The sequence below is a fragment of the Salmo salar genome, chromosome ssa02, assembly GCF_905237065.1.
Source record: "Salmo salar chromosome ssa02, Ssal_v3.1, whole genome shotgun sequence".
In the NCBI taxonomy this organism is placed as follows: Eukaryota; Metazoa; Chordata; class Actinopteri; order Salmoniformes; family Salmonidae; genus Salmo; species Salmo salar.
Window position 1 is genome coordinate 43,655,881 of NC_059443.1, and position 10,751 is coordinate 43,666,631.

Here is a 10,751-nt window from a genome sequence, read left to right on the forward strand (position 1 = left end):
CAGCCTGTTTCGGTCTGTGATGCAGGGGTTGCAGCCCTCTGGCTACTGCCTGGTGTTTTCCGTCCGGGCTGAGCACAGAGAAGACGCTCACTAGCTCTCTAGGGTCCCACTCGTTTAGCCTGGCAACGAGCGGGCTTCATCTGACTTCAGAGACCAAGAAAGCAAGCTGTCTGAGATGAGGAGCACATCAGAGACTCACGTAGGAAGACACAGGTAGAGATGAGATAAGATGAGAGCAGCACTTCGCTTTATCTCACTTTATCTCCCCACTCCCTGCTCTCCGCCGCTCCACATGGTATTAAGAAACAAATGGCTTTGCCATTTTTCAAAGCTGTTCTCCTTGGAGCAATACTCAGAGGTCCGGCAAGCAGTAGCAGCCATCAGAGGAAAGTATTCCTGGAGATCCAAGGACTACCGCTCTCCCTCTCTCCGCCAGCGTGGCTCAGCCTCAGCCTCTGTTAACCATTACTCCTCTCCCCCCGTTCTCTCCTCCCCCCTTACCATTGGTCTGCACCTTGGCAGTGAAGGAAGCGGACTGGCCGAGGCCCAGGGCACACAGCGACGTCTGCGCAGTGGCCCAGCTGCTGCCGGAAGGGTTGTAAAACTCGAGCAGAGACCCTCACAGTCGACTCCAGCTACCCCCCCCCCCCCCGCGCCTCTCTCGGCTCTCTCTCCCACACACTTTAACTTTTTCTTTCGTCTCCTCCGGTCAGTTGTGAGGCTGAGTGCTTCCACATGGGGAAAGGCAGGCTTCACACATCAGCAGAGTTGTGGGGATGATATATCCCCATCTGCACATATAATCACTTCATTACACCCGCAGGGCTTCCCAGGGTATCAGTCTCTGTTGTCTACCTGCTAGTCTGAGACGAATTTATGAAGTGTTCGATCACGATGAAGAATTAGCTTAGTGTAATTTCTCTGTGTCCAACTGTGTTTCTCTATAGGAGTGCACGTGTCTGTCTGTCTGTCTGTCTGTCTGTCTGTCTGTCTGTCTGTCTGTCTGTCTGTCTGTCTGTCTGTCTGTCTGTCTGTCTGTCTGTCTGTGTCTGCGTGCATGCATAGGCTCTGTGTGTGTGCGTACGCGTGCGTGCATGGGTATGTGTGTGCCTGTCTGCATGCTCTGACCCTTTCACCCCCCTTCACAACACTGGTTCTGACAGATCCTAATGAGAAGAGGAGTGAGTGACGTGCATCCAGCTTCTCCCTCTAGCTGTTGCAGCCATGCGTGGGAGGCTGCAAATTGTCAATTAAGCGTTTCTGCTGAAACCGAGAGCAGATTTGATATTGTGGGGAAACAAAAGTAATATGTAGCAGGAAATTCAATTGTCTCTCTTCAGCAGCTTCAAACTCCAGTTCAGCTTCCTCACCAAATCAATTTCACGTACACGTTGAGTTCAAACGAGGTTTAGCGTTTGTTTTGGTGGATATCCAAATGGCTGTACTCCCCTCTTCTGCCTATGACAGTATTTTGAAATAGAGATGGGTAATGCATAGTTTTGTTGCATTACGTTATTGCTCCTAAATCATATGGATTTTCATGGCATGGTCTGCATGTGTGTGTCTGCATGCGTGCTCCTTTGTGTGTGCCTGTTTGCGTCTGTCTGCGTCTCCGTTTGCCTGTGTGCGTGCTTGTGGGCCTGCATGCGAGTGTGCGTCCATGTTTATATTCAGCATGTTTATATGAATGACCATTATGATTCAGAGCAGCAGCTTCTTCATGTGCAGTAGGGAGCCAGAACACAATAGGTGGAAGCTGTGCTTGTCTTTCTCATAAGGCGCGATGGGGCACTCGAGGGCCCGGGGAAGTGTAAGCATAGGAAGAGTACCCCTACGTACAGCACCGGGATCTCTAACCCTAACACCACTGGAGTTGATGTAGTTATCCACCCTGTGAAAGTGTTTCAGGAAGTTAGCTATGCCTTTCTTCATGAGCAGCCAGAAAGAATAGAAACTCCCAAGCAGGATGCCTCTCTTACAGCGCTTACAACTCAGAGTTCAAAGGGTATGTTTAGAAAGTTGAACAGGAAGAAGGTGAAGTGAAGTCAGCGCCGCTGCCAGGTCGTTGCCAGTCGTTGATTGGGTAAAGGGGGAATCGGGTTACGCTTGCCGGGACCACCGAGTGTTTTTGCGGCCCGGGAGGCTCTCCTCTCCGTCTCCTCTAACCACATGGCTATCCTCTGTTCTCAGAGGAAGCCTGAATGTTATCGAACCCCGACGCCAACGCTATCCACTAACCTCGGCTAACTCAATCCCCCGCGCGGGTCAGGTTCGGCTGGGGGAGCTCGGGTGGCGCGTTCTCCTCGCCCAAATGAAGTCATAATGCTTCTGCCTGAATAACTCAATCAAAACAGGGCCAAATTGCTCCAGTGCTGCTCTGATGGACTTCGCTGTTGGTCTCGGATCAGTCTTTATCAGAATTGAACGTTGACAAGCTCTTTAACCTTTTGGGTGCCTGCTGCCTTGGCGTCCATTTCAGGCACGTTACAGTAGCTTAACCTAACAGCAGCCTGTAATCTAAACCTCACGGTTCACTTGGTTCTGTGTTCTAATTTCATGTACAACTGACAAACATGGTTTATTCAAAGCTTGAAATTTAATTATATGGCATTGCAGTCCCTCTGCTGTGCACTTTGGGCCCTTTCAGAGGTGCTTGGTAGCTCCTCCCTGAGATGAGGGAAGTCTTTTTAATGACTGTTTATGCCGACAGAGAGTACCTTGGAGAGCTCTCTATACACTTGTTCAGTAGGGCTACACCCCAGAGGGAAAGCTGCTTCTTCCCTGATGTATTGTAGCAGAGAGATTAGAGAGCCCAACCCAAGCCAATCCCATAGATACATCCATCTATTGTCTGTCCGTCCGTAGAAACATGGTTAGATGTGTACTCCCCACCGCACAAACACATAGGAAGTACTGCAGCAGGATAATTATAGTGGTGGGTAGGAGCGATGGCTGCTTCACTGACACACTATATTTCCATACTACCTTCTCTCCTTCTCCAAACACTGAGTACGTTTACATGCACAGTAATAATTTGATTATAAAATGGATTATGGCAGTAGTGTCAATATCGGGTGTATGAGAGGCGAAGTCAGGTGCAGGAGAGAAGCGAAATGTAACCAAGCGCCCTTTATTATAGTTCCAAAATACGAGAGCACCACATAAATCAAAATGCGCTCAAAACCACGGAACATAACCAAAGTAAGGCGCGTAAATCAAACACCACGGAAAAACATGAAACAATTACACACAAAACATGATGGGAAACAGAGGGTGAAATACAAGTAGATTGATTGGGGAAATGATAACCAGGTGTGTATGGAAACAAGACAAGACAAATGGATAATAGAAAAATGGAGCGGCGATGGCTAGAAAGCCGGTGACGTCGATCGCCGAACGCCGCCCGAACAAGGAGAGGAGCCGACTTCGGCGGAGGTCATGACAGGTAGGGTGATTATGGCAATAGTCATGTAAACACTTTTCTTATCTTAATCGGCGTACAGTCAAAATCGAAGTAAGCATACGCCGATTAAAACACCTGGTTTTCTGAGTAATCTTTCGAATTATTAGGACATGTTTAATCGGCGTTCCAACCTGTGTATTTGATCTGCACGTGCCAGCACCAGTAGCTCAAGACTCCTTCTTATGCGTGAGTGAAGTGAGTTTGGAAAAACTGAAAGTAAGTTTTTACATAGAAACTTTATATGTCCGAACTCAGGATAAAAAAAAATGTCTCTGTGGTATAAAGGTTAATTTTGATTGCTGATTTTCTACACTATGTCCCATCGGGTAGCGTAAATTCAGATGTGTCCATGTAAACAGGGTTATTAGGGAAATCGTTATTCTTGCAAAATGTTTGTTTAAAAGTGTTTTAAACAAACTATTATATTCCCCTGACCATGCACAATAATCATATTATTGTGTGCATGTAACCGTACTGATTGTAGGAGAAAATCTAATTTTCCTCCCCTCTTAAGGAGGCGAGGAGAGAGGAGGTGAGAAATCAAGGATCCCAATTGAGATTCACCCTCTGTCACTCTCACACCTTCCAAAATGAGCTGTTTAACAGGTACTTGAGGTAATAAAGTATGACGCTATTATTTATTTGGCGAGGATTGTGTTGTTTCGCATGAGTGGAATATGTTCAGTTGAATTTTCCACTGTTTCTGTTGATTCAACAAAGGACTTCTCCCACAGAAACAAGAACCTAAAAAAAAAAAAAGTTTCCGATGCTGTTGAGAAGCTTGTCAAGCAGGTTGGAATTACATGACAATAGTAGAGTGTTATCATCAATCAAAGTTTGATCCAAGGAGAGTCACACATTAACATCTGTAGTGGTTGCAATAATATTGCGATGATATTATCATAACCTAAATGAATAGGACTTTATATAATATAACTACATTTGATACTGACTGCCTATCTACCGAAGATTCACATTATCATGTGCATGAAGTATGATAATTTTTCTATTTTGTCAGTTGGGCATATTTGATAGGGTCTTACTCAGTCTATGAGGAGACATTGCAGACTTGCACTAACTCATAAGGTTGCGTAATACCGTGAACTGCCTTGAATTTATATAAAAATTCCCTTGAAAATTAAACAAAATGTTCACCCTCAAATAGGACTTCTCACCATTTTACTGGGTTTTTGTGCTTGTCTCCTTCATGTGGGAGAGAGTGAGCTGGATGGGGGGAGTGAAGTGAGTAAAGCACTCTCATCTGGGTTAGTGTTGCATCACGGAAGAAGAATGCAATGAGAGGACCTAGGCCGACCTCTGACCCCTTTTCCCTTCTTTCCTCACCTCAGAAGAATGTGTTTCTCCTTAAGGACTAGACAGGGTGGCCTAGGGTACAGTACTTTGTCATGTCCATTAGGTACCGAACGGAAGAAAACTGCCTGAAATAGGGAGGGACTCCCTTTACTTGTCCAATGAGAAATGTTGATTTTTGTTTGAAACCATTTCCATGAACATGATCCAGGACTTGAAGCCTTAACCTTGATACTAGCCTACAACTTCGGACAGCCCCTACCTAGTAACACGTGCATATAATTTGAGACAGACTTCATAATAGAGTGGACCCTGAATAATGCAATAAAGTTCCACATAACATCTTATGGGGAGCTCTAAGCACAGTAAAACAGCAAACACGAATACAAACCAGTTTGTCCCTGGTCAGTCAATTGTTTTGAGGCCTACCTAAGAATGATTATTTTCCCCTTGAGATACAGATAACTGACGGCATTAGCTAGCTATAAATAACTGTTTGTGATAGTTGTGTGGTGTAACAGTTAGCCACATCCTGTTTCGGCAGCTTGCTGAACGTCAACAGGGCTCAGATAGGAGGCCGTCAGTCAAAGGTAGTCCCTGTACAGATTCGTTTTTTTTTATCATCATGGAAAATCCTGCGCTTTGAAAATGGAAAATATTAGTTGATAAAGAATAGAAAAACAACACTGTGGTTAATACGTGGGTGTTGAGATGGCAGTGTTTTTAGCCTGACTGACAAGAAGAGAGGAAGCTACTGCTTTTCTCTCAAAGTAAAGCTACATTTGTGGCATACTCTGCTGAGGTGTTGGATTTTCCCTCCCTCACTTCTCGGCCCCAAGCTATTTTCTTGTTTCCTACACAACGATGGAATTGAAGACTGGCATTAAAGTTTGATCATTTCATTGTAACATGCTTGTGTGCCTTTTTTTTTTGTCCCGCGGAGGCGTAACTAAAAATAACCGCAACGTGTAAAAGCCTGTTTAGCCAGGAGCGGAATCACTGGTAAAAACAGCCAGCGGTGTTGGCTCAGGTTGACTTTTTCCAGTAGGAGTTCCTCATGAAAGGGAGGTGAGCCCCAACTCTGTGTGTGTGTGAGTGTGTGTGTGCGCATACGTGCGTGCGTGCGTGCATTCGTCCGAGCGTTCTATTCAGAATTATAGATTTTTTTTACCTGTACCGAGCTGTTTAAGTCAATCATAATTCAAACACTGAACTCGTTTATCACAACTCATATCCATAAACATCCATATTCATAGAAACACCGGGAAAATACAGTATTTAATCATGTAAACACTTCTACTGCCACAATAGATGAAAGGGTGCCCTCATTAAATAAGCCCCCGCCCCCTCCTCTCTCCCTGTGTGTAGGGTGGTGATGTCTGTGTCTGTGTGTTTGGGGGGTTGCGATATCTGTGTGGGTAGGCTGTCTCCACTGTATGCCTGTTTGTCCAGTGGGCTAGGGGCTGATAATGTAGGCCCAGTCTGCCCAGTCTGCCCTGGTCTGTGGGTGCAGAGTGGATATGAGGAGGGGGTTGACTTCCTTTCCCACCTCCAGTGATGTGGATGGTGACCTCACTGAGTTCCAGACTGAGTGGCCCTTCTCTCCTTCTCTGTCTCTCTCTCTCTCTGTCTTTCTCTTTCTCTTTCTCTTTCTCTCTCTCTCTCTCTCTCTCTCTCTCTCTCTCTCTCTCTCTCTCTCTCTCTCTCTATGTATCTATCTATCTCTCTTTCTCTCTCTCTCTCTTCCTCTGCTTTACATTGGGGTGCCCTGAGGAGCCTCTTGTTTGCTCCCAGTCCTAGGGCCCTGGTCAGTCACTTCCCCCCAATGTGCCAAAGCACACAGCAGATAAAGAGAGGGGACTGCTCTCTGTCTGCCCAACTGTGGGAAAGACACGGGCACAGGGTCTAGAACAGGAAAGACAAGAAAGAGAATAAGGGTGTGTGTGAGTGTGTAATTGTATCTAAATCCCACAGTGGTGATTCACTGAAAATCCTTAAGAAAAGTATATTTATTGCTGTGTCAAAAGAGATTTAGAATGAGTTATATATTTTTCACCTTGCAGTTGTGCTGCTGTTGAGAAAGTGGAGATATTACTCTTACATGAATCCGCAGAAATCAGTGACAAACTTTTAACCACCAAATATCATGTGGTACAGCCACAGAAAATGGTGATGATGATGATGTTGATGAAGATGATGAAGATGAATATTGTGACAATGATGATGATATAATGAGAGGTATGTTTTGGGGGGTTTTCGAGTAACTATATCTCTCCTTTTATCTCCACAGTCAATGAGATCATCCGAAACGACCTGTCCAGCATCTCAGTGCATCTCAGTACATAAACTCTCTGCAGATACAAAAAGGGACAGAGGCAAAAGGACCCCAAACCAAAGCTCCTATATCCACATGAGGATCCCCTTAACAGAGAGCTTTCACATTACCACTTCCTCATTGCTACATTTCCCAGATGCCTGATTCGCTTGCCCCTCATGACGCTGCAGAACGATTGGCCGACTGGTGGTCATTGACAGGAAACTGCAAAGCTCCATATGAACGAATGTTATAATATAATGTGAGACGGCCTTAGATATAATGGGAGGGACTGTGACAATTAATACACTTGCCTTAAATGACAACTTTTGCTCTTCCATGGACCAAACAGCTCAGTAAGACTGAATACTCGTTTCTTTACTGATGGCCTCTTCTTTATGTGTGTTGGACTCTAATATACGGACAAGCCAATGGGTGTATCATATGTTGGTCAGAGCGTCCTGGCAAACCACAGCAACCCAAGCGGTGCCTTACAACATCACTCACTGACTAGAATGCAATGTCACTTCGATCACTTCAATCATTCGTTTACAGGGAAACAAAAAATGGCTGAAAAATATGTAGGGACATGTGTATAGGTTAGATTTGTGTATCTGTTTTTTTTTTATTATGTCCTCGTCCATTTATACTGAATGTTGTGTATGATATTCTTTGTATAAACATGTATTTGAAATGTACTTTGTGTATGCCTTAAATCTTTAGCTCATCGTTTTTTTTCAATGTCTTCCTTTTTTCTGATGATCCAATGTGTACCACCTCGTTGCTAGCATCTGTCTTGACACCTAGTGCCTCTTCTTTCCTTCTGCTCTGGCCTCCCTCTTCCCTTCTTTCTAAAATATTCAGAAATGCTTAGACAATCAGGAGAGAGCCTACTGTACATATTGTAGGAGAACAACTGGGTTTGCATGTACATACCATATGATGATAAGGACTAGCTAAGACATAATCGTATTTCCCTTGCCTGTATAGTAAAGCTAGAGAAGGATGGAGGCTTCTGCTTGGCAATAATTGATTTCTTCATATCAAAGGCTTTTACCTTGTAAATTATTGTTCAAGCTTCTTCTTTACTATTAGAGACAGTGGCTCAGTAGGCTTCAATCAGTATGTAATGCACTTTACCATAGTAGCAGCACAGGTTTATCTTCCATCATGACCAAATGTTATAGGATCTAGTTTCCTATACTTAGTATGATAGGCCAGACAGCCCTTACTGAGCCACGGAGTCTCTTCTTATAAAGGTTGACAGATCTGCAATCTTTTTCTATGTCGTCAAGTACAATGTCTTTCTTCAGCATGCGGAGAATACTAATGATATATATGATTTAGCTTTACTACACCATTAAATGGCTTCATGAATACATGTGGACTATATGATAGCATGGCTCTATGTAACAGATTGATGTATTGTGCCTTATTCTCCATTGTCTCTCTGCTACAACATGATTGTAACTCTTAATCATTTTCTATCCAGGCACAAAGGTTAAATATATTTCCTCTTTAATATGAAATATTTATGGAAATTCAAATGGTGTTTTATGTACACTCAATGTGTTCTATAAAAAAAAGGAATTAATAAATGACATAATATTGACAATACTGACATGTGCATTGCTGTTATTAGGATTTTAGTTCGATTTTTATGTTGAGTATTTTACACACACGCACGCACGCACACACACACATGCAGTGATACTCTAGCTGTTTTATATTGCTGTCTTTACCAGATGGCATTGGCCATGAATCAATGTGTGTGCTATAGAAAATCCTTTCCTTTTGGCACAAATCATTACCAGAAATCCTATATGGTGTTTTATCCCTCTGACTGTCTGGAATGACATAACATTTTTAGATATCTAATTCACCCTCAACGTTGAAACAATATTTTCCATACAGCAATACAGAATCAATGACTTACCAATTGCACCTCTCTAAGCACATTGAACTCATTCTCTCCCTTATCCATCCATGCTCCATATGGCTATGCTTTAGTTTAAGACTTTCTCTATAACTCAACGGCTTTTGATTTTCTTGCGTTATACTATTTTGACCATGGTAAACCTTGGATGGTTCCAACCTGTCCCCATATGCCTAATAAAGCTTGAAATGGACACAGCAGGACCTTGACGTGTATGGGCCATATTCAATTATCTTACCATGGCTTTATGCAGACATTTAAAGTCTGGTGATTTATTCATTTCCTCTAAGGTCTCTTTTTTCTAGGTCTCTTACAAGGCACAAAACAGTAGTATAGATATATGGCCTATGTATTAACAAAATGGTGAAATACAATTCAAATATATGAATGATATTTTAGAATTTTGGTGGGGGGTGGGGGGGGGGTGCAACAAGGTAGTTACATAAATGAACTGTGAATAGCAGGCATTGTTTGACATCATTCTTCTTCTTATGCAATTCAAGCCTTTGATCCAAGATTCAAGCCTTTACCTTAATTCAGATTGACCTGACTAGCATGACTAGCTGCTATACTCAATTAAACACGCATTTCCTTCAGGTGTATGTCTTTGCAAGGACGTGGTTAGCCTACAGTACGGTATTGCATGTGTGGAGTGGGTGGTTATGGGAGTGGCATAGTGTTTCTCACCAAGGGAGCTGTACCACGCTCCTGTGTACCACCTGCCAGTCCTCCAGACTTTTTCCATCCAGCAGCAAAGTTTCGAATGGCCCATCGTCATAGTGACAGAAGTCAGGCGGGCAGGTCTGGGCGGTGCTCCCCTGTACACCCATGGCGGTCCCAAAAATAGCCCTTCTATTTACAGAAGCAGTCACGCCTATTTTTCCTGGCGCCCACTCTCACCTAGATCTTCCTTCGCCGGAGCCAGCTACCCTTTGACACGGTTGAGTAATCATTGAAACCGGTCTCATTTTATTAGAGGACCCATATAGTTGATTTAGAAGAAAAATCTAACTGATCCTATCTGGTCCTATCATGCTCATGTTATGAGGCATTTATTGATGCAGTGGCCTAAGACAGCGTGAGATAAGTCAGCAGATTTCACAGGTGTACCTATGTGGCTTGATTCCGTGTGCTTCCTTTGTCAGTGAAAAAAGAAAATCGGCATGATTCCAGCTTGTGCCATTTGGGGCACTGCTAAGACGTTCCGGAGGGTAGATTTACAGGTTTTTATGGCTCTGCTTCCTCTCTTATTGTATTCCCACCATGCCCTTGATTTCTGCTTTCATAAAGTGAATGCATAGCTAGGCACGGTGGTTCAGCTCTTGCCCTCTCCTCTCCTCTCCTCCAGTCCAGCCATCTGCAGATCGTAAATCCGGGATATAACTTACCTCTGTTATGAAGGGCATGTTGAGAGAACCATGAGGGCGACTTTAAGAGATGCTTTAAGAGATGATTGCTTGACCATGCATACAGTTGGACTTTGATATTCTCTCATTCTAAGCAATAGAGATGTTTTTGATGTTTTTCTGTTTTGGTTAAAGGAGACAACTGCATGGATATTTTTGTTCATGATCACAGTTAGAGACGTAAGGGTATGTCGCTATGCAACTTTAGCAGGATAGTGGAGATATTACTGCTGGTCTCTGATCAGCGTCTACTGCCCATGAAGAGGATGAATGATTATATTGCCTCTTATAGGGAGTGGGGAAGGAGGGGCTGAGGATTGA

At 43.7% G+C, this 10,751-nt stretch overlaps 1 protein-coding gene across 2 annotated transcripts in view; it reads left to right on the top strand.

Annotated features, from left to right (window-relative positions):
- LOC106583607 (nuclear factor of activated T-cells, cytoplasmic 1) overlaps positions 1 to 8,705 on the top strand; it is a 71,058-nt gene extending 62,353 nt beyond the window's left edge. For both annotated transcript variants that reach the window (XM_014167982.2, XM_014167993.2), the window contains exon 10: positions 7,065 to 8,705. In XM_014167982.2, the coding sequence (XP_014023457.1) occupies positions 7,065 to 7,120 (56 nt within the window). In that variant the 3' untranslated portion in view covers positions 7,121 to 8,705. The remainder of the gene's footprint in view (positions 1 to 7,064) is intronic.
- The last annotated feature ends 2,046 nt before the right edge of the window (positions 8,706 to 10,751 follow it).